The following is a 23,725-nucleotide window of genomic DNA, read 5'->3' as shown; positions in this document are numbered from 1 at the left end:
TTCCTTAATATTGTTGAGAAAGTAGCAGTTTCACTAGCAGATTGTTTAAATTATAACCAAACATTGTCCCATGTTATAAGTGAAATGATCTTTAAGGAATTACTGACTTAAAACAGGCTCCTACAGTATGTCTTACTGAAAACTGGCTTATAATTTGGTTTTGCTTTATTTCAAGTGTAGTAAGATATTTGCACTAGAAACCAGATCAAAAATATTGTAAGATTTTGTGTTTTTGCAGTGTTCATCATAGACTTTGGTCCTGTCTAGAAATATAATGAGACCAGAGAGAGTAAAATCTATATGTAAACTCTACGTTGGGCTGCTGTTGCCACTGAATACGTCTCATATCGACTTGTTCCCTGTATTTTCCTGCGATTCTATAATTGTTGTTATTTATGCATATGCTGTTTGTTGCTATGGTTTCTCGGTTTTGTTTTTTCTCTTTCAACAGACTTCTTGTGTTCGCTCTTTTCTGTCTCCATTACAATTGAAATAAAACTGAAGCAATTTCTAATTTTTCTAAGTTTTACGTACCTATAAATCATAGTGAAAGCTGCAATGCTCCACTAGAGAAAGTAAAAATGTTCAAGGTGAAACTTGACAACTTCACCTTGTCAAGTTTAAAAACAACACAGTAGTTAATAGTTAGGTGTTTTTACAGCAAGTTATAATACAGTAACAATTTTTTACTCACAAAAGATCCCAACAGATGTACAGTATCTTACAGAGTTTTATGCTAAGAAAATAAAAAGAAATTACAAGGATAAAGTTAAAATAATATGACTTTATTCTCATATTTCAGCTTTGTTCTGGTAATATTATGACTTTATTCACATCATTTTATTTTTTATTGGTATGGCCCTAATACTTTAGAGAACCACACTCCATACCACTAGGTGGCGGTAATGCTTATCTGACATTTTTGCCAACCACCAATAAAATCAAAAAGAGTCGTGATTTTTTAATTTTTTTTTTAAACAAAGTTTTGCTCTCATTCTGATGGAAACAGCTTTTCCTCTTTCATCTTGGCGTCGCGATGATTTTGTGAGAACGAGGCAGGTTGGCAAAGCTGCTGTACTCTGGAATGAGGTTGATGCTGTCGGGACCTTCAGGGCAGGTAAAGGTGAAGTCCTGCAGGAGAGTCACTATGAAGATAAAAAGCTCCATACGAGCCAGAGACTCGCCCACACAGGCTCTTTTCCCTGAGGACACAGAATATAAGCATTCAGTGATGTTATAGTGAATGCTAACTGAATGTTTATTACACATTAGGGCAACTAAAGAAAATAAAACATAAAATTACGCGTTCAGTCGTTTATTATATGCTCATTATTTCGACTTTATTGTCATGTTATTATGATTTTTTTTTTTTTTTTGCGTATTACTCCGACTTAATTCTCGTAATAATACAACTTTATTCTCCGTAAAGTCGAATAAAGTCTCTTATTCGACTTTATTCTCATAAGACTTTAATCTCTAAATATTCTGACTTTATTTTCGGATTATTTCGACTTTATTCTGGCATTAGTACGAGTTTATTATGTTAATATTGTGACATATTATTATGAGTTTATTGGATTATTTTGTAACAAAAAATATTACGATTTTACCCTCTTATTTGACTTTATTCACGTACAATTTTATTATAATTTTATGAATTTATCGTCATAATTTCCTGACGTCATTCTCGGAAATGTATTTATTTATTTATTCCTGCTATGATCTTAAAGCTCTTGTAGTTTTGAGGTGACAGATTTACCTGCAGAAAAAGGGAGGAATGCTGGGTTTTTCTTAAAGTTGCCGTTCTGGTCCAGAAAGTGCTGCGGGTTGAAGCAATGCGGAGTTGCCCATTGCTTCTCCTCTTTAAGCACAGAGTGCAGCAGCGGCACGACCACAGTGTCCTACGGGGAAACAGCGGGACGCAGAGTTACAACCAAGGATCAGAGCAAACCGCTGAACCTTGGCTCACCTTTGGGATGGTGTAACCCCTGAACGAGACGTCCTGCAGCGCGTAGTGAGGGACGCTGAAGGGGACGATGTCCAGAAAACGCTGGATTTCATGAATGACGGCGTCCGAGAACGGCAGGGATTTCCGATCCTCCATGTTGGGGCACCGCTCCCGTCCAATCACAGAGTCAATCTCCTCCTGCATTTTGTCTGGAGAAGAGGAAAGAGTAACCGCCACAGTGTCAAAAACACAGAGATGACCAAGTATTTCCGGTCTAGTTTCTAGTGGAAATGTCTTAATGTACTTGAAATTAGAGAAAACTAACTTGTAAGTAACTTTCAGCGAGATATAGCAGCTTGTTTTTAAGTCCATAATTCCTCAGTATTGATGAAGAAGTTCGAGTTCCACTTTTTTCGCTAACAACGGGCACTTTGCCGTTGCCTAGCAACCCAAGCAAAACCCGGTCTGTCTCCTAGCAACCAAATTCTAGTTCCACTGCCAGATTATTTCACTTATAACATGGAAAAAAATAATCTGCCAGTAGTATTTTTTTTTTATCAATATTAAGGAATTGTTCACTTTAAACAAGCTCCTAATATTTCTGTAATAAAATGATAATATTTTGATTATAGAGTCAAAACCATGAATAATAAAGTCATGATATTTAGTTAGTAAAGTCTCTGTTTACCCTGAATGTTTCTGTGCTTGATCAGCACACTGAGAGCGTGTCTGATGGTGGAGCTGGTGGTTTCTGTTCCCGCCAGGAACAAATTCATCACGGTGGCCACCAAGTTGTCGTGGTGGAACTCAGTGGAGGGATTTTCTTTTTCCTGGAGGAAAAAGTAGATCCAGAATGTTATGAACTTAAAAGAAGCTCTGATGACACTAAGAAGATGCTTTTAGCAGCAAATGGCTAAAATCCACCAATACTGGGAAGCCCTATGAAAACACTTGTAACTTATAACTGACTATTTTAATAGTTTTCTCAAGATGAATTAATTTCCTGACAGTTTTCTCGAGACAACAAGGTGATTAGTGTGTTAAAACTCATTCCATCCTTCATATTATGACTTTATTTTGAGAATAAAGTCAAGATGGTACAAGAATAAAGTAATAATTCTACAAAAATAAAGTCATAAAAGAATAAAGTCGAAACAATAAAGTAAAAATTTAGGACAAAGTTATAATATAAAAATTGTCAGTATTTCGAGAATAAAATAATACTTTGAGAATAGTTGTATGACTATAAAGTTGTAGTAGCTTGAGAATAAATTAATAATATGAGCATAAAGTCGTTTGAGAATAAAGTCAAAACATTTTCAGAATAAAAGTCTATAGATTGAAAATAAACTAGTAATATTACAAGAATAAAGTCGAGATAATATGATAACAGTGGTAATATTTCTAAAGTCAGGTTTAATACACAAAGACGTTTGGAAGGAAATAAACGTCAGAAGTAAAATTTTCTATGTTGCTTTTGGTTTATAGAAACAGGAAATCTTCCCCGTCTTCCCGACCTCTTGACCTCGGATCAGGAAGCAGTCGATGAAGTCTCTGGGAGAGCTGGGATCCAGTGTGTCTCTGTGCTCTTGGATCTTCGTCTTGACAAAGTCTCGGATCTCCTCCACCTTTGCAAAAACGGCGTGCTGCTTGCCAGGAAGTCGCTCCATGAGCCACGGGAAGATGTTGTACATCTGAGGGAGAAACGCAGCAGATTTCACCCACAACTCATCACAAATGGGAAAGTTTAGCAGAATAAAGTTAGAACTTGATTCTTTATGATGGTATTAGATTATAAAACGAGTGTAGAAGATGATGCTGTTGTTGTGTTTAGTGGATTTTGACTTTCAACAACAGGATGCTGATTTTTAATCTCAGAAATCAAGTTTTTTTTCTCTGAATTCAGACATTTAAATCTCATAATTTTAACTTTTCCCTATAATCCCATAACTCTGACTTTTAATCTCAGATTTTTTTATTTTCAAATTCTAACTTTTTTCTCAGATGTCAGATTTTAATCCCAAATTTCTGACCCGTTTCTCATAATTCTGAAGTTTAACACCGCAATTCAGATGATTTTTCTCACAATGCTGACTGTTAACCCCAAAATTCAAACATTTTCTCTGATAATTCAGATTTTACCTCAAAATTCTCAAATTCCTTCAGGATTTCTGACATTTAATCCTAGAATTTCAACATTTTTCTCCAAATTCTGGGATTAAATGTCAGAATGCAGAGAAAAAAGTTTGAGTTCTGAGATCAGAAATCAGCATTCTGAGAAAAAAAAGTGGGAATAATGGGATTAGAGAGGATTAAAGGGATCCGTCTAAATATTTATTCTCATAATTCTGCCTTTTACTTACAAAGTTCTGACTTTTTTCCCCAAAAATGCTGAGTTTTAATGAAAGAATTATGACTTTCCCCTCAAAATTCAGAATTTAATCCCAAAATTCTGACTTTTTTTCTTAAAATTCTAACACTTAGTCCAGACTATCAGGAGTTAAATGCTGACTTTATGGAGGCGCCTGCTCGTACCATGCCCTTAGGGCTGCTATTGAACCTGACGATCTTAGTTATGACGGCCAGCAGATTCACAAACTGCTTGTCTTCGTAGCTGAAGCGCTGTCCGAACACCAGGCAGCAGACCACGTTGGACACGGTGCGGCTCAGCAAGATGGTTGGGTCAAAAGATTCACCTGCAGGCGAAAATAAAAACAGTGCCAAACAATTTTTTTTTTTTTTGCTTAAAATGATTTCCACCATTTCTTTCTGTAACCAGTTTTATCAGAGTTTTTTTTAAGTTGTTTTGTTTTGCAGTGACAGAAAATGTCAGGATTATGGTAATTGGAAAAAGGTCAAATTCTGACAGTTTGTCCTCAGATTTCAGACTTTAATCTCAAACTGTTGACTTTTTTCTCAGAATTCTGACATTTAATCTGAGATTTTAAACTTTCAGTCTCAGAATTTAAATTTTTTCCTCAGAATTCTGGAGTTCAGCCCCACAATTCTGACTTTTTCCTCAAAATAAGACTTAATTTCAGAATTATTACTGTTTTTTTCAGAATTCTGATGTTTAATCCCACAATTACAATATTTTTCTCAGATTTAATTTTGCTGATTGAATTTATGCATTTTTTTCTCAGAATTCTTGAATTTAATCCCACTGTTTTGACTTTTCCTCCAAAATAAGACTTCTAATCTCAGAATTGTGACTTTTTTTCTTTGAATTCTGAGTTTTATTCTGACAATTCTGACATTTTTCTAAGAATAAGGCTTAATTTCAGAAATGTAACTTTATTCTCAGTCATAATTCTGACTGATAACCAATCATTCAGATTTTAAGCCCACAATTTGAAGGTTTTTTTCTCAGAAAAAGATTTTTAATTTTAAAATTATCTTTTTTTTTCTCAGAGCTCTGACTTTTAATCTTTTGATTCCGTTGTTTCATGGGTAGATTATTTCACATATAACAACACATTTTTCCATGTTATAAATCTACCAGTGGAACTAGAACCGGGTTGCTAGGTAACGGTCCTATATCTTGTTAAAAAGTTATTTGTAACTTATTTCAAGTGCACTAAGACACTTGGTAGTGCTTGGAAAGATTTTGTGATTTTGCAGTGTGTCATATGTATTTTTGGTGACATTTCCGTTCTCTTGATCATTTTTTAATTAATGTGATCAATAAAGACCTCTATAGGTGCGGATGCGAGCCCTCAGGTGTTTGCTCTCCTCCTGGATCCACTCCTCCATCCCTTTCCTTCCCATCCCAAAGTCTCGTAGAGTCGACAGAGTGAAGCGCCGCAGCTGACGCCAGCGGTCACCGTTACTGATACCAATTCCTGTCAAACAGAAATGTTCAGCTGAAAAGTCGCGCAAAATGCTGCCAGAGCCTTTACGTGCGATTTAAGATGATTTTTGAAGGTGTTACCGTATCCTCTGGTGGCTTTGTGCAGAAACGGCACCGGCGCTCTGCCTGTGAAGTCGTCTGCTTGTTCCACCAAAGCTTCCTTCACCGCGTCGTATCCGACCAGAACAACGACCCGCTGCCAGCCCAGGTAGACGGTCATCACAGGACCGTAGGTTTTACTGAACTGAATAAAAAAACGACATATAAATTATACATTCTTATTGTGGTTTGACTCTTTTTAGCTGTTAACGTGACCCTTGCACTCCAGCGCTGACTTCTCTGGTACTGGTAACTTCTCCTCTTGAAATTTATTACTTATTATCAGAATGCTTTTTGTATTTTTGCAGTGTGTAATATGTATTTTTGATGACATTTTAATCCCACATTTCTGACTCTTTCTCAGAATACTGAAATCTTTGCTTGGAGCTATAACCGTTTATTGTGCTTGTAGCTGGACAACTTGTAAAATTGCAATTTGTTGATTCAAATATTTAAATGAAACTATTTTTGGTTAAAATAACATTATATGACAAAATAAGTGTGTATTTCACCAGGGTATTAATAAATAAATATGCAACATGATTCAGCAGTTCACTGAAGTCATTCTTGTGTTGTTTACTTGGAAAATAGATTTTAAAAAATGACTCCAAACACAGAGGATGAACTTTGACCGATGCTCGAACTGTTGCAGTTCTTCTTCGTTTTCTTGATTTGTTTCTGCGTTTGGGGAGAAACGATAATGTTGCATTACTGCCAGAAACCTACTGACAAGGTAGAGTTTCTAAAACACTAATTAAAATGTGGACAATTTTATCATCTGAATTTCCCTGTGAAATACTTATAAAATTAAATTAAATGTCATTTCTTTTCCAAATTCCTCCAATATTAATCTCCTTTCTATCCACAAACTAGAATAATATGATCTTTTGTCTCTTTTCCTGCACATTATTGACATTTTTATATTGCTGTTAAGTGCAAAGTGTCCCATTTTTAATCTAAGTGTTGCAGTTTGTGCGCTGTTTGTAGAAATAGTTGCGTGGTTTTCGCAATCCATTACGGAAACCTATGGGAATGTCCTAACTGATTATACGACACTAGTTAAACTCCCAACAGAATACATGAACATTTTTATGTTGCAACTGTGGAAAAAACCCGAACGCTTTTACAAGCCCTGTGCGCGCAGTGCAGGAGATTTTTAATCACTAACTCACCTCCAGGAAGCTTTTGAACGGCGCCGTCTTTTTCATTTGCAGCAGATTTCCTATGAGAGGCAGCGGACTGGGTCCAGGAGGCAAACGGTACTTCTGGGTGTTTTTACCAGAGAAGAACCAGAGGAGAGCCACGATCAGCACCGACAGGAGAAATGTTGCAGAAACCTCCATGACTCTCTGCAACACCTGCAGCCAAGACTCTGAGCTCTGCCTCTCTGAGGGGTTTTTATAGCAGAGTGGGGTTTTTGTTTTCCACACTGAACCACGTGATTCACCTTTAGCACAGCGCACGTTCACCTGGACAGTCCTGTTCATTTCTAGTCCGAACAAAAACCCATTTTCACTTCAAAACACAAAGTATTGCCTAGTTTTGCTCTAGCAGCTTCAAATATCTGACACTTGAAATAAGACAAAACTGATAAATAACTATTTGAAATAGAAGGAAAAGTACTAGTTCCTAGATTATTTCACTTATAACATGTTAAAAATGTATTTCCTATATGGAACTAGTACTTTTTAATCAATAAAATTGACTTAAATCAATGTAAGTCAGTTTTATCTTATTTCAAGTACATTGCAATATTTCAGCAACTAGACCAAAATACTTGGTAAGATTCTGTGTCTTTGCAGCTTAATTTGTAACTATTTAAGACACTTCCTTCACTGCGAAAACAATATATTACCAAGTACTTTTGACCTAGATTCTAGTGTAATTATTACACTTTGAAATAAGACTAAACCAGCTCATAACTCTTCAGCAAGATGTAGAAGCTTTTGTTACGTAAATTAATATATATATATTTTGCAAATTATTTCACGCATAACATGGGGAAATTGACTTGTTATAAGACATTATTGAACTATTATAGACTATAAATTTTAAACAAATGTTAATTACCCCTTCATGAAGAGTTTTTTGTGCAGTAATCTGAGGCTGTTTTTTAAAAATTATTATTATTAAACATCATATATATCAACCATAACTGACATGTATCATATTTTCGGTGTTTAAAATAATGGAAAGAAACGTCGTTTTTCTCTGCGCTGACTACGTAACGTTAGGCTATGCTCATGTCCCTTTAAGACGCTGCGTTACGTGTACAGACTGTAGTCACGTGACCCTTATCTAGTCTGTAACAGGAAGTGAAAGAAGAAGCGACGTTTGCAAACGGCAAGTCTGTTTAACCAATGACTTCTGTGAGGAATAGTTAAAAACCGGACATTTCGTCACCCGAGGAAAGGAGAAACACGAGATTATGATAATACATGACGTCAGTTTTTATTTTTGAAAAGTAAATGGACGGGGGGGCGTGGCTTAAATTAAGGAGCGGCCATCATGAGATGACCATCTCGGTCCAGGAGGAAGAGGAGAAGTTCATCGTCATCAGTTGTTTGGCTTGTTGAATCAGCAACGGAAGTTAAGTTGTTTTATACTTCTAAGTTTGTTCAGTTTAACTTATTAATTCAATAACTTTTAACTGCTAAAACTAGTGTTAGCCAGACCAGAGGAAGCTAGGAGGGCATAAGCAAAAGGTTTTACTTGTGACCTTTCAAATAAAATAGCCATGTTAATTAATTCAAAATAATAAATAATGATGTAAACAGTGACGTGTAGAAAATGTCGAGTAGCTAAGATTAGCATAAATATCAGCTCATTGGTTGCAGAAATCGATAAGATCTTTGAAGTCTGTTTCTTTCAATGCAAAATAAATCTGCTAAAGTCAGAATAGCAATGGTTCATAATATTATTGAAGTAAAATTAAAAAGTACAATGCAGTAAAAGTACTCCTATGCATACTTTTCCCCCCCAAAAAGTTAGTCAAGTAAATGTAATCACAAATACCAACATAAAAAACAACAAAATTAGTTGCCTAACAAGCGTAACATGATATATGGTGCAGGATGTCCCTCGGATAATTGTCCAGCGTCCTACCATGTTTTTATGTGAATTTTGTTTTTTAAAGTTGACAATTCAACTTGTTACTGGAAGACATTAAGAGTCCTAAAAAAAATACAATTCAGGTTTTTCATTCAGTAAATTTTTTTGCACTTCAGATGTTTCATCCTAATTAAAGCGTCCAAGATGTTTTCATTCTTCATCCACGAATTGTCACTTTGTTCTACGAAGTTGTTAGCTTGTGTTCACATGCTGACAATACTATGTTTCACCAAAGAGTGTCACAAGACGCCATTGGTAGGATGAGGAAGAGCAGATGGACGACCAGGTAAGTCTAAAAGATTCTTTTTCAATGAAACCAGAACTCTCCCACATGGTGGTGCTAACAGTCCTGGTTTCATTAAAGAAGAACCTTTCTGACTTACCAGCTCATCTGTCTGCTCTTCCTCGTCCTACCAATGGTGTCTCGTGACAGAAGGATCCCACGGAAACAAAGAAACACAGGTGAATTTAAATACACAAGGGGAGAAAATCAAGAAACCAAAAACAGCTGCAGCAGTAAAGGATAATACTTCACACCAAAGGGAGAGGAAATTAACAAGAAACTCAGAGAAAAACCAGTATCAGGACAAAGAGACTTTTCAGTCCGACTTTGCTATCACTGTTACTGGCATATAAAAAAAACTATATTAAATAAACTAACAATACTTAGTCTGGTGTGGTGCAAATAAAGCCTGGTGGCCCACCAGGCTTATAAAACACAAGGGGAAATCATGTTGGCCTGGATGTAACCATTTAGTTTATATTTTCATGTTTAAGCACTTTGTATTGCCTTGTTGCTGAAAATGTGCTATATAAATAAAATTACTTTTACTTTTATTTTTATTTATCTTGATCAAATAGCGTTACTCAAATTACTTACAAAGTTCTTTGCCTTTTGCTAGTTTGCTGCTACGAGTCTAACACATGGCGAGCAGCAACGTTTCTCTGCCTCACAGCTGTAAAACCGGTGGGAGCTTCGTGATCATGTTGCGTTTATAGGCAGCTTGGAAAAACTCATTATGACATGTTAACAGATTAAACTGTTTTAACGGTGGAAATAAAGTGCAAAAGACAGAGGACAAGGATACAGGAAGTGCAGAAGCTCCTATTGCTACGAATCAATATAGGAATAATAGGAAGTTGACCATTGATAGGTAAAAACAATCAATTAAGTTTATTTTTATAGCACATTTTAGCAACAAGGCAGTTTAAAGTTCCTTACATCATAAAAACATAAAAATAAGTCATGAAAACAACATACAGTCACCAAAGAAACAGCTTTTTTGGCCAATGGGTGGCCAATGTCCCCCAAAACTCCACATTAACACTTTTATCATCCATTTATCGTTATATAGGTAGACTGCTCAATTTATCAAATTATACTTATTTTAGGTCATATTGTCCAGCCCTGATGGGAAGTAGTAGTCACAGTGTCCAACAGACGAAGACCACACAATTTATAACAAGACAAACACATAAAGATTTGGTAAAAAAAAATAAAAATAATAACAGCCATAAAGAATTATAAAATATAAAAACTGATTTAATTTTGTTTTCCGCAACATTTAAATATTTTGTCATCGTTCAGGGAACGTCTGTTCCTGAACTCCTGATTTGACGTTCATTGAACGTCGTCTGAACGTTCGCTTGCTAGCTGGGTTGCGGGGGAAGCCGGAGGACCCGGAGTGAACCCGCGCATGCACAAGGGACAAAATGCAGATCTAATGCAGAAAGACCCCACCGTGCAGCCCTACTTTTTAACCAACCATCCATCCATTTGGGGCAATTTACAGTAATCAATTGAACTAACATGTGAGATTTTGGATCTTGTGGGGGAAGCCTGTCTCCAGGAGGAACCCACACATGCACAGGGAGCAAAACATTTGTGTAATGAAGAAATGCCCCACTGTGCGGCCCTACTTTTTAACCGTCCATCCATCAGTTCATCCATCCATCCGTGTAGGGGGAATTTGGAGTAATCATTTGAACCGAATTTGTGATTTTGGGCTTTGCTGGCAAGGAATATTCAGACAACATCCCTTTTACTGACCCAATTTCTTTTAGTGTTTTAACTAGTCCCAATGAGTTGCATTCCTAATTTAGTTTCACTGTTTTAGTGAAATGACAATAAAGCTTTAAATTTAATTGAACGTTGTCCAGAAAGTTCAGTGAATGTTTGCAGACGTTTGCCAAACGTCAAAATGAAGCACCAGTCAGCGGATTAGCATTGCGTGCTTCATTCCAGATCTTCCAAAACCAGATCAGAGGTTCACATTTGTCAGGTGTTTATCTGGCTGTTGGCTTCCAGGGTTCTCTGGTTTCTGATCTTCCGACACAAGATTGTAAGAATGCACCTGTACAAAAACTGGATGGCACTCAGCCATCTCTACAGTTTGGTCAGAATACACTTTGTAGGACATCTTGGAGACTGCGCTTTTTACTGATGATTGTGTAAAACACTCCACAGGTGTCATAGATGACTGTCGAAATTCTGTGTATGTTTTCCGTATTAACTCTGGGGTTGTGTCTTCACTGACTGGCGGTTGAGTTGCACCCTGGTCTTCCTGTTCGACTGATTCACCTTCTGAAATTAGATCACAAGGGGACATGTCTGTGCAACAAACCAAACCCTCTACATCTAAAGACTGTCGATGGGCGTCTGAACCCCCTACGTCTGAACCCCCTACGTCTGAACCCTCTACGTCTACAGACTGTCGACGGAAATCTGAACCCCCTACGTCTACAGACTGTCGACGGAAATCTGAGCCCCCTACGTCTTCAGACTGTCGACGGAAATCTGAACCCCCTACATCTACAGACTGTCGCCGGAAATCTGAACCCCCTACGTCTTCAGACTGTCGACGGAAATCTGAACCCCCTACATCTACAGACTGTCGACGGAAATCTGAGCCCCCTACGTCTGCAGACTGTCGACGGAAATCTGAACCCCCTACGTCTACAGACTGGCGACGGAAATCTGAACCCCCTACGTCTACAGACTGGCGACGGAAATCTGAACCCCCTACGTCTACAGACTGTCGACGGAAATCTGAACCCCCTACGTCTACAGACTGTCGACGGAAATCTGAACCCCCTACGTCTACAGACTGGCGACGGAAATCTGAACCCCCTACGTCTGCAGACTGTCGACGGAAATCTGAACCCCTTACGTCTGCAGACTGTCGACGGAAATCTGAACCCCCTACGTCTGCAGACTGTCGACGGAAATCCGAACCCCCTACGTCTGCAGACTGTCGACGGAAATCTGAACCCCCTACGTCTTCAGACTGTCTGCGAGAAGATGGGGGTTCAATTGCGCCTTCGCCTTCTTCCTCACTTTCTTCATTCTCCGAACTTTGTGGGACTGGATGAACTTTAACTCCACGACAGCACAACTTATAGACAGAGCTTTTGGTGTTTTTCCAAGCAGTTTTCAGAGTGGATTGTGGGAGATTCACTTTTCTGGGATGTGTGAAGACTCTTTTGAAACAACATATAACCTTGTAATCTACAATTGGGTGGTCCATTCTCATGAGATAGAAAAGTCTATCCCTTGTCACATCCTCGTTTCCAGTTAGCAGTTGGAAGATGTCTTTGCTGAGTTTTTTCTCCATATGGTAGAAAATTAGAAAATCCTGTTCCTTTAGTTCCTCCCACAGTATGACAGAAAGCCTTTTGTAGACTGGTATAGTGTGTTTAAGTTTGTACTGGGTGACAGATCTATAACTAGCCTTACAAATCAGTTTCCAAAGAACTAGATTGACCATTTTGTGACGTTCCTCTTCTGTTCCATGCTTGATGACTTCTACTTCCCCTATCAGTGATTTTTTCCTTTTACTAGCAATGGTCTGAGTGTCGGTCAGACAGTTTTCATCTGAATACAAGCTCTCAGTGTCAAACAAAGCATCTTTGAGCACTGTTCTTACAGATGAGAGAAATCTCTCCTTTTTTGTAGGCTCTGGAAGAATGGGGTTCTCTAGGTGATACTTGAATTCTTTCACAATCCTCGGATACGTATCTGGGTAGAAAAGTATCGCGAACAAATGCAACTCGCTAGCAATGTGGAAAGAATCGCTGGCGATGCTTTGGAAGATCCTTTCGCTTAGCTCGTCTGACATTTCTATCACAAGGGACATCTCTAGTTTCCCAGTTTTTTTCATAATTTGGCGTACTAGCTGAATGTGGGCCACCTCAAAGGTGTCTCTGACAATATACAGAGTCGATTCATCTGCAACCTTCTCAATCACCTTCCAAAGAAGGTCACTGACAAATCTCTTCTTTGAATAATCAGGGCTCCAGGGTTGTTTTTTTCTGTAGCGTTTTGCGATTTTTTTACCAACAGATTCACAAGCGTTAGCTAATTTCTCAATCCAGGTTAACTCAGCCATGTCTGTGTCTCTGACGTGAACTCTGATAATGGATTCTGTGTCCAAAGATTGCAAGCAGTTAGCAGCTAGTCATAAAGTATATTCTGCTCTATTCTAGGAGTCGGAGTTTGTGATGTCACAGACTCTGTCACAGACTCTGTGACATCACCAATCGCCCTTTGATTGGCCTCAAACATAAATTAATTCCACTTGGCATAGAAGCCTTAGTGTCTGCACCATGGCAACTGTTGCTAGGGGTAGTGAGCATGCTCTGTAGCAAATACTAAGGCAGATATGCTAATAGTGCTGTGGATTTTAAAAAGTGGTTTTATTTTAATTCAGGGTTTCCCCCAGTGTATTATAAGCCCTGCGGGCCTCCAGGCTTTACTTGTGCACCCACCAGGCTAACCATTACTTATGTATTTAAGTCTTTTTTTAAATGTTTGCATTTTTTAAAGACTTTATAGTTGGTGTTCAGGTATTAATCTTCCAATAACACATCGTTATCAAGTGATATTTTCAAATTCCCTGTCAACTTTAAACATTTTTTTACTCCAAAAGACGACGGGCCGCCGGATAAATGACTGACCTAGCGCCCAACCACCAGGCTTAGCAAGTTTTCTGGAGGAAACCTTGTATTTGATTTTTTTCTAACAATTAATACTACTTTATATACGTTTATTTTGTGTTATTACCTAAACCTAAGTATTAGATTAATATATTATTTGCTAAATGATTAATGTTATTGATCCAAAGTTATGCTAATGGTAGATGTGGTAGCTCGATTGTTATTTATTTATTTTTTGCTTGTCAGTTCAGCGTCCTGCTGTGATTAACAAGCAAAGGCAGCTGCTGTGTTTGATCTGATTGTTTGCAGTGTTTGTTTCCTTCTACCTTCTTAATTGTGAACACACTAAACAGAATAGAGTTAGCCTCCTGCAACAAGGAAGTAGCCACCGCTGGATGCACAAACATATTAATTTGGTACTAATACCACGCCATGGTCAGATTTTAAGATTTGATGTTGTGTTTTTGTGGGGGTTCCTCAGAATATTAACTTCCTTGGTTTTATTTGATGAAAATCACTTAAAAAAAGATGACAATTATGGCACATAATCACAGTATAAATTCTTTATTTTTAATATTTATCCTAACAATTTTGTAACAAAAAAGAATTAATATTTACAGAAAAACAGGCATAAAAAATATATAGTAATCATAACATGGTTTTCCAACATCATCACCTTCCTAAAATAAGTACCCAAGTCATTTTTTGGCAAAACCTATTTATTTATTTATTCATTCATTTTTTGGAAGGAAAGAGGTGTTGCTGTTTGTTTTTTTGTCAAAACCACTTTTGACAAAAAATGACATAGATCATTGTTTCAATCTTGTAAGTTGGATCAACATATTAGTGAAATGAATGCAGTTAAAATTTAATTATCATTGAAGTTGAATTGAGATATTTTCAGTTTGCCTCAGAGCAGCTGTTCCCTTTCATCTTGGCGTCGCGATGATTTTGTGAGAACGAGGCAGGTTGGCAAAGCTGCTGTACTCTGGAATGAGGTTGATGCTGTCGGGACCTTCAGGGCAGGTAAAGGTGAAGTCCTGCAGGAGAGTCACTATGAAGATAAAAAGCTCCATACGAGCCAGAGACTCGCCCACACAGGCTCTTTTCCCTGAGGAAACAGAATATAAGCATTCAGTGATGTTATAGTGAATGCTAACTGAATGTTTAATCCAGGAAATCCTAAACTTCTCCGTGCATGATCCCCCCCAAAGAGCATTAACCCTGCAAATCTACATAAAATTATAGAAAATATGTAAACAAATGTCAACTTTCAGAATGTCTTTTATTCACTTTTCCTTAATTGTTTCATTAATTTAGCTTAAATGCTACGTCATACCTTCAGATTGTAGGTGACCATGAATTTAACACCAGATAATACAATTTTCCAGCAAAATCAACTTTTTGATGATAAGAAATGTGTAATATTTTATATTAATCACGTCAAATTTTATTTTAGACCCACATTTCTTATGTTTTTTGCAGCTGTACTGTTTCTTCCCAGAAACTTGACAAGCTCAGCAGCTGGATCAATTTGACTGACAGTTAAATATGTAAAACAATTATTTTTAACTTGCATTTAAAAAAAAAATTGAATAAAAGTAAAAAAAATAATAATGAAAAATGTAAGATTAAATATTCATGGGATTCTTTTATTTTTTGTTTTTTGTTTTATTTCCCCTCCAACTTTCTGAGGCCTCTACAGCGCCCCCTGCCGCCCTCTATGAAAAACACGTGTTTAATGAACTCTGAGGTGACGGATTTACCTGCAGAAAAAGGGAAGAATGCTGGGTTTTTCTTAAAGTTGCCATTCTGGTCTAGAAAGTGCTGCGGGTTGAAGGAATACGGAGTCGCCCATTGCTTCTCGTCTTTAAGAACGGAGTGCAGCAGCGGTATAATCGACGTTCCCTACATAGACACAACAGCAGAAGCAATATTCAAGAACAGTACAACCAGAATCTGAAGAATATATCGTCACTGTTATGGTGTACAGTAGACTGTATTGTCTATAGAGGGAAAATAAGTTATAAACAAGCCACAACCAAGTGTTCCTTGCTAAATCTTTGATACAAACCTCCTCTAGCAGAGTTTTTATTTAGCGCTAATTTGCTAATTTTGAAAATGTTTAGCGCTCTTTTCTGAATAAATCCTGAAGCGTTACTCACCAGACACAGAATCTACAGTTCCATGCATTTTATTTTGAAAGAAGTTGATTCGATTTTCTTTGATTTTGTTGGTTATTTATATGAATTATTTGAATTTTGATCTTTAAAAAGCCAATATTTCCACATAACTTTAGATTTTGGTCTGTTTATGTAATTTTTAAATATTAAATGGTCAATGTTTTGATCAGTACTTGAATAACCTTTTTACCAAATACTTTTTTACTTTAATTTCTTGGACAGCTACTTTATATTTTACCTAGTTCCTACTAAATCCTACTTGAGTACAATTTTCAGTACTCTGACATCCTCTGCCTACTAAAGACTTTTTACAAACACATTTACTGAGGAAAAAACTTGGCGTTTTCAAAACAGTACCTCGGGAATCGTGTAACCCCTGAATGAGACGTCTTCCAGAGCGTAGCGAGGGAGACTGAAGGGGACGATGTCCAGAAAACGCTGAATTTCATGAATGACGGCGTCCGAGAACGGCATGGATTTCCGATCCTCCATGTTGGGGCACCGCTCCCGTCCAACCACAGAGTCAATCTCCTCCTGCATTTTTTCTGGAGAAGACGATGCAAAATGGACGCCTGTTAAACTCAGTTTGTTGTGTCAGCAACAAACTGTATTTATAGTGTATATCTACAGACCCTGAATGTTCTTGTGCTTGATCAGCACACTGAGAGCGTATCTGATGGTGGAGCTGGTGGTTTCTGTTCCTGCTACAAATAAATTAATCACGGTAGCAAACAGGTTGTCATAGTGGAACTCAGTGGAGGGATTGTCTTTTTCCTGAGAGAAAAAAGGGCAGATTTTTAATATTAATTCAAAAATATTTCATTGTTTCCACCAGAAAACCTGCTCAACCCAGTGGTAGGGGTGCTGCACTGCAAAAATACAAATTCTTACCAAGAAACTTTACTATAGTTTCTAGTGAAAATATCTTGGTACCCTTGAAATAAGAGAAAACTAACTTATAAGTAACTTTTCAGCAAAATGCAGGAGCTTGTTTTAAGTCAATAAATGATTTTATTTTCATGAAAAAGTACTCGTTCTACTGGCAAATTATTTCACTTATAACAAGAAATGTTTCCCATGTTATGAATGAAATAATCTGCCAGTGGAACTAGAACTGGGTTGCTAGGTAACGGGCTGGGCTTGGCTGGGGTTGCTAGGTAACGGTGCAGTAGAATATTATGCCAGTGGAACTTGTAACATTTTCATCAATAAGACAATCTGTATGTTAATTCTTTTGCTGATTTCATTTAATAAGAACAAGTAATCTTGATAATGTCCCCAACCTGATGAGCTCGGATGAGGAAGCAGTCGATGAAATCTCTCGGTGAGCTGGGATCCACCGTCTTTCTGTGCTCCTGGATCTTCATCTCCACAAAATCTCGGATCTCTTCGAACTTGTTGAAGACAGTGTGATGCTGTCCAGGAAGCTGCTCCATGGCCCACGGAAAGATGCTGTACATCTGTGGAAGAAAAAACTGCATCTTTGTTTCCCAGAATATAGTAAACTAACATTGTGAAAGTTTTACAGAGAAAGACATTATTTTGCATAAATATACAAATCTTAAACCAATACTTCGTTGAACAATGTTGTGCTTTAACTTCCACATCCATTTCTAACGTTGATTGATTAATTTTTGCCTGACTGAAGCCGAGCTCCTGCCTTAGAGACCACTCCTGCTATGCACGCGGATACATGAGTCCGAAATGGGTTTTCTCCGTAGGGTGGCTGGGCTCTCCCTTAGAGATAGGGTGAGAAGCTCAGTCATCCGGGAGGGACTCAGAGTAGAGCCGCTGCTCCTTCACATCGAGAGGAGCCAGTTGAGGTGGCTCGGGCATCTGGTCAGGACGCCTCCTGGACGCCTCCCTGGTGAGGTGTTCCGGGCACGTCCCACCGGGAGGAGGCCCCGGGGAAGACCCAGGACACGCTGGAGGGACTATGTCTCTCGGCTGGCCTGGGAACGCCTCGGGATTCCCCCGGAGGAGCTGGAAGAAGTGGCCGGGGAGAGGGAAGTCTGGGCCTCCCTTCTGAAGCTGCTACCCCCGCGACCCGACCCCGGATAAGTGGAAGAAGATGGATGGATGCTCTAGAAGCTAGAATAAAAACAACTTGGTTAGATTTTGTTTTTGTGCAGTGTAGAGGGCCGCCTCCCACTTACCGCACCCATAGGGCTGCTGTTGAACCTGATGAAGCTGGAAATGACGTTGAGAAGCTCCAGAAACTGCTTGTCTTCATAGCTGAAGCGTTGGCCGAACACCAGGCAGCAGACTATGTTTGACACGGTGCGACTCAGAAGGATTGTGGGGTCAAAAGGTTTGCCTGGAGGCAGAAACAGCAACACAATAGACTTGTTTTACAAAGGTTCTCAAAAAGGCGCATTATGTAAAACGTTTGCTCAGTTTTTAACTGCTTGAACAGCGGAGCAGGTTTTATCCTGCAGACTCTGGACTTGTGCGTTTGAGGTGTGGCACAAAAAAACCTGTTTACACCATCATTCAGTTTCATGTTGCACCAGTCGTTGTGCCAAAACAGTCAGGATTATAATAAATCATTAACTTACACTAGATTATAAAACTGCATTTCATTCAAACTCCTTCATGTCTCTAAATTATGACAAGATTTTCAATCTGATGGATTAAGTTATTGATTCGATAGCAATAGAAAATTTAAATATACGCAAATTTCAGATGTGGTTTTGGTTCACTTTATGACTTCAGAAAAACTGACCTCACATTCATGATTTGACAGAAATATATTCGAACTGCAGATATTTCCAAGATCTCACAATAGCTTTTAGCCTGTTAATTTTTGCTGAATTTATTTTATTTACTTTTAGATTTTTGCACTGAGTTTTCATGTGTACACATAAAATGTATTTTTGGTCTAGTTTCTAGTCAAATATCTTAGTACACTTTAAATAATTAACTTAAATTAAGCTCCTATATATTACTGAGAAATGAAGGTGTAATTTTCTCCCAGAATGTCTCAGAAGTTTTCTAGAAAAAGAAGTAAGCTTTTGAGTGGGAAAAGTTGCAAATTTGCTAGAATTTCTTTTAAATTAACTTTGACACACATCTTTTAATTGAAAAAAAACTGTCAGGAACTAATACTTCTTATCAATATGAAGAAATTATTGACTCAAAGAAGCTTCTATATCTTGCTGAAAAGTTACTTGAAAGTTAAATTTGTCTTATTTTAATTATACCAAGATATTTTTAGTAGGAACTAGACCAAAAATACATGGTAAGATTGTGTTTTTGCAGTGAAGAAGGAATATTTAAATGTAAAAATGTGTAAATAAATGTTTTAGCCCTCATTTCAATAAGTAGACACCTTACCTTTGAAACTGCGGATGCGAGTCCTCAGGTGTTTGCTCTCCTCCTGGATCCACTCCTCCATCCCTTTCCTTCCCATCCCAAAGTCTCGTAGAGTCGACAGAGTGAAGCGCCGCAGCTGACGCCAGCGGTTCCCATTGCTGATCCCTAGGCCTGATAAATCAATTAATCGTACGATAAATTAAAACTATGGACATCATTTTAATTATCGGCATTATCTCTTCCGGCCTTTTTCTCTTTCTGTTAATGACACTGAATGAAAAAAGGCTCAACTCCGGTGCTCTCCACTGACCCTCCTTCCTCATTTCCTTAGTGTAAAGCCCAGCGCACACGACACGATCTTAGAGCTGTCGGCCGATTATCGGCCCATTTTCAAAACCTGACAGACCACACATTAGCCGACAGAAATCCTAGGTATAACGGTTCTATCGGGTTCGGTCCTGCCGTGTGGTGTCCAACAATGGGCACAAAATAATGGCTACAAGTTCAGTTAACTAATTTTAAAACCAGGCATTAATCAATGCTTTACTACAATCTACCTGCAATGCATGTGGCTAGTGTCAGCGTAAAGTCCTGACTGAATGAAAATCATTAGAACCTGTTTACGTCACGTTAACGAAGAACAGCTGAAAAGTTACCGGGTTTATCAACTGCGGTAGCAATTTCACTCCAACTCCTCCCCTTGTCATTTCTATTCTTTGCATGTTGAATAAACATTAATGTTGTTTCCACATATCATCTCCGATGTCCGCTGGACTTCGGGTTGCGCCGTGTCAGCTGTTTGGGATTCCCCTCCATAATTTCCCCTCAGAAATCTCGGAGGAGAATCCTCGCTTTCTGATTGGCTACCTGTCACATTCAACAGGCTGCGTTAAACTCCCAGTGGGGAAACCCTGATTTGGATCGGAGCGGCCAAGACAATCTACCGTAACACACCACACAATCTTAGAAAGACCAACGTTCTAAGATTGTTGTAAGGGGAAAAATAGCAGCAAAAAATCATGTAGTGTGAATTATTGCATCAGGTAGTCGATGTGCCCATCTTCTCTATTTAAATCTAATTATTACTGAAGGGCAACATAATATACAGACTTCATAACCTGCACTCTTTTGGTTGAAGGCAGTATTTATTTCCACTTTTACTTTATGTTGTTTAGTTTTTTTTTCAAGTGCGTTTTTTGTTAATGGAGACCATTTTATTTTCATTTTTGGTTGTTTTGTTTATTTTGTTTATCAGTTCCAGTGTTTAGTGTTCTTTTGAAAATAAAGTGTATCTAACTTTGGCAGGAAATCACATGCATTATTACGTCATTTCCATTACATCAGTGTAAAAAGGTCTTCAAACAATATTATCGTTTATCGCAATAATTTTTGAGACAATTAATCGCTCAGCGAAATTTGCTATCGTGACAGGCCTACTGATCCCAATGCCTGCCAAACAGAAGCAGACATCCAGGCAAATTGTAAATAATTTTGTAATAATGGCATGAAAATTCAAATTCCTCTTCTCAAAAACCAATAAACCTCAATTTTGTAAAGAACACTGAACCTGGAAGATCTTCTAAATATCCTAAATAAAAAAAAAACATGAAGAAAATGGAATTTAAAGCCAAACACAACCAAAACCTTAACTGAAATGGATTATGAAGTCGCTGTCAACAAAATTGCCTTTAAAAAATATTACTCATCAGAATGCACTGCAAAAACACAATATTTTACCAAGTATTTTTGTATAGTTTCTAGTGCATGTATCTTCTTACTGCTGAAATAAGTCAAAACTCTTACAAGTAAGAAAGTACTAGTTCCATTGCCAGATTATTTCACTTATAACAAGACATTTTAGCAATATTACAAGTGAAATAACCTGCCAGTGGAACTACAATTGGGTTGCTAGGTTACGGGTTGGGCTTGGCTGGGGTTGCTAGGTAACGGCTCAGTGGAACATTCTGCTGGCGGAACTAGAACTTTTTCATCAATTATTGACTTAAAACAAACTCCTACATTGTGCTGAAAAGTCTTATTGCAAGTGTACTAAGATATTTTCACTAGAAACGAGACAAAAAATACTTGGTCAAATTCAGTGTTTTCGTGGTGTGGAAATTCTGGCTCATTTTTAGCTATCATGCGATTAATTGATTAATTGGTTTTTGCGACAGGCAGGAAGACCATCAGCAGCGGATGTTAGCGGTTACCGTATCCTCTGGTGACTTTGTACAAAAATGCCAGCGGCGCTCTGCCTGTGAAGTCGTCTGCTTGGTCCACCAAAGCTTCCTTCACCGCGTCGTATCCGACCAGAACAACGACCCGCTGCCAGCCCAGGTTAAAGGTCATCACAGGACCGTAGGTTTTACTGAACTGAATGTAAAAACAGATGATTATTTAAACAGCAAAACAAAACATTTGAGAAAATTCCAGGAAAACTAATTTAACTTTGTGCAGAAGTCAACAGAAACTGTGGATTTGTTTCAGAAACCAAATATTAGAGTATTTTTGATCTAATTTCTAGGGCAAATATCTCAGTACACTTGAAATAAGACAAAACTAACTTACAAGTAACTTTTCAGAAAGATACAACAGCTTGTTTCAAGTAAATATTTCCTTAATATTGATGAAAAGGTTCTAGTTTCATTCCCAGATTACTTGACTTAGAACATGGAAAAACGTGATGCAGTGAGTGAAATAATCTGCCAGTGAAACTTGTACTTTTTAAATCAATATTTAAGGCTTACAGACTTTAAATGACCTCCTATCTGGATGAAAAGTTAAGTGAAAGGTATTTTTTTATTAATTCAAATGTTTTGCAGTGTACCATCATAATTTGCACTACCAAATAAATCAGTGTTTTAAAGTAAGTATTCATTTTAATAACAAATTAGTTTTAAAGAACAGAATACACAAAACCTGCATGCAGAATGTCTTTGGTTACAACAGACATGTTTCAACCACATTTAGCTGCAAAAACACAAAATCTTACCAAAATCTTTGGTCTTCTTTGTACTGCAAACATTTTAGTTCACTTGAAATAAAACAAAATGTACTTCACAGAAACGTTTCAGAAAAATCTAGAGCTTGTTTTACATAAATAATTCCTTAATATTGGCAGATTATTTCATTTATCAAGATATTTTCTCTTGTTATAAGTGAAATAATTATCTATTTCTTGCTAAAATGTTACTTGTAACAGGGCCGCCCTAAGGCATAAGCAAACTAAGCAGCCACTTGGGCCCCATGGCCACCAAAGGGCCCCCTCAATGGAGCAGATTTTTTTTAATTTAGTTTTTTAGTAACGATTTCTACTTCATTATAATAACAAAAACACAGAATTTCACCGAACGCTTCGCCGGTTACATGAGCTGTCGAGCAGTGAGCGACCAAAATTGGCGTCTAGAAATTGACTGGCCGATAAATATAACCTATATTATACATGCATAGGATGTAAGATAAACAGCACTATCAGCGAAGCAATAAGTTTAAAGCAGGTGTGTGAATGATCCAATCATCTGACTGTTGATTAAAGCAATTTACATTGTTAGCAGAACTAGAGGGCCTCAAAACCAAATTTTGTTTAGGGCCCCATGGAGGCTTGGGCCGGCCCTGACTTGTAAGGTAGTTTTGTCTTGTTTCAGTGAGCCAAGATATTTGCACTAGAAACCTGGTAAAAATTTATGTTTTTGCGTTTTTTTACTAAATCACTCCGGTCACTTCCTTGCCCCACTACTCAGCCAACTCACCTCCAGGAAGCTTTTAAAAGGTGCATTCTTGTTTATTTGCAGCAGGTTTCCTATGAGCGGCAGCGGATTGGGCCCTGGGGGCAGACGGTACTTCTGGTTGTTTCTAACAGAGATGAACCAAAGCAGACCGATCAGCCCTGCCAGCAGCAGAGTTGCATAAAACTCCATAACTCTCTCTGTGGTTAGCAGGCGTCTCTCTGGATCAAACCGATTGGTTTTCCTGTCTGATACGTTGTTTATATTTAACAGGGAGCGGTGAGGCCCATGTGATCCCACAGAGTGTACTTTCACCTGATTATCAGTGACAAGCTGTTTGGCAGTTTTGCCTAGACAAACGCGCTCAAAATGCTCAGTAAACAAAAGGATTTTGTCACAAATGATGAAGTTTGGGCAGATTTTTGTTGAGTTCCTGACTAGAAAAAATGCTACAATAGAAGAAGATTGTTTTCTATTTATGGTGAGTTAAAACTGAGGGAATGTTAGTTTCTTTCCAAGTGTTGATGGTGGATTTCAAGAGAAGCAGGTTTGGAACCAA

General features: G+C 37.9%; 2 protein-coding genes across 3 annotated transcripts; both read right to left on the bottom strand.

The window, feature by feature from the left end:
- Positions 1-764: 764 nt before the first annotated feature.
- LOC102230594 (cytochrome P450 2G1-like) lies at positions 765-7,287 on the bottom strand. Its single transcript, XM_005813005.3, has 9 exons — positions 7,070-7,287; positions 5,880-6,042; positions 5,641-5,790; positions 4,484-4,644; positions 3,466-3,642; positions 2,637-2,778; positions 1,970-2,157; positions 1,760-1,901; positions 765-1,202 (listed from the first exon to the last, which is right to left on the bottom strand). The coding sequence occupies exons 1-9, from the start codon at positions 7,238-7,240 to the stop codon at positions 1,021-1,023; spliced, it is 1,476 nt and encodes a 491-aa protein (XP_005813062.1). The 5' UTR covers positions 7,241-7,287; the 3' UTR covers positions 765-1,020.
- LOC102230326 (cytochrome P450 2G1-like) lies at positions 976-23,418 on the bottom strand. Of its 2 annotated transcripts, XM_023351694.1 has the most exons (10): positions 23,191-23,415; positions 21,652-21,814; positions 19,463-19,612; positions 18,283-18,443; positions 17,410-17,586; positions 16,759-16,900; positions 16,484-16,671; positions 15,710-15,851; positions 14,877-15,054; positions 976-1,024 (listed from the first exon to the last, which is right to left on the bottom strand). In XM_023351694.1, the coding sequence occupies exons 1-10, from the start codon at positions 23,356-23,358 to the stop codon at positions 1,021-1,023; spliced, it is 1,473 nt and encodes a 490-aa protein (XP_023207462.1). In that variant the 5' UTR covers positions 23,359-23,415; the 3' UTR covers positions 976-1,020. The 2 variants fall into 2 exon arrangements, with proteins under 2 accessions (XP_023207462.1, XP_005813061.1); XM_005813004.3 differs by lacking the exon at positions 976-1,024 and having other exon boundaries at positions 14,492-15,054; positions 23,191-23,418.
- Positions 23,419-23,725: the final 307 nt, after the last annotated feature.

The sequence above is a fragment of the Xiphophorus maculatus genome, chromosome 18 (genome assembly GCF_002775205.1).
Source record: "Xiphophorus maculatus strain JP 163 A chromosome 18, X_maculatus-5.0-male, whole genome shotgun sequence".
NCBI classification, from domain to species: domain Eukaryota; kingdom Metazoa; phylum Chordata; class Actinopteri; order Cyprinodontiformes; family Poeciliidae; genus Xiphophorus; species Xiphophorus maculatus.
This window is presented reverse-complemented; position numbering and strand designations above follow the sequence as displayed.

Excerpts from the sequence above, each read along its gene's own strand:
- LOC102230326 (XM_005813004.3), bottom strand. The coding sequence starts at position 23,358 with ATGGAGTTTTATGCAACTCTGCTGCTGGCAGGGCTGATCGGTCTGCTT. Across the intron at positions 17,587-18,282 it reads ACAGCAGCCCTATGGGTGCG|ATGTACAGCATCTTTCCGTG; the intron begins GTAAGTGGGAGG and ends TTTCTTCCACAG. Across the intron at positions 16,901-17,409 it reads TCCTCATCCGAGCTCATCAG|GAAAAAGACAATCCCTCCAC; the intron begins GTTGGGGACATT and ends TTTTTCTCTCAG.
- LOC102230594 (XM_005813005.3), bottom strand. The coding sequence starts at position 7,240 with ATGGAGGTTTCTGCAACATTTCTCCTGTCGGTGCTGATCGTGGCTCTC. Across the intron at positions 5,791-5,879 it reads CAAAGCCACCAGAGGATACG|GAATTGGTATCAGTAACGGT; the intron begins GTAACACCTTCA and ends TCTGTTTGACAG. Across the intron at positions 4,645-5,640 it reads TCGCATCCGCACCTATAGAG|GTGAATCTTTTGACCCAACC; the intron begins GTCTTTATTGAT and ends TTTCGCCTGCAG.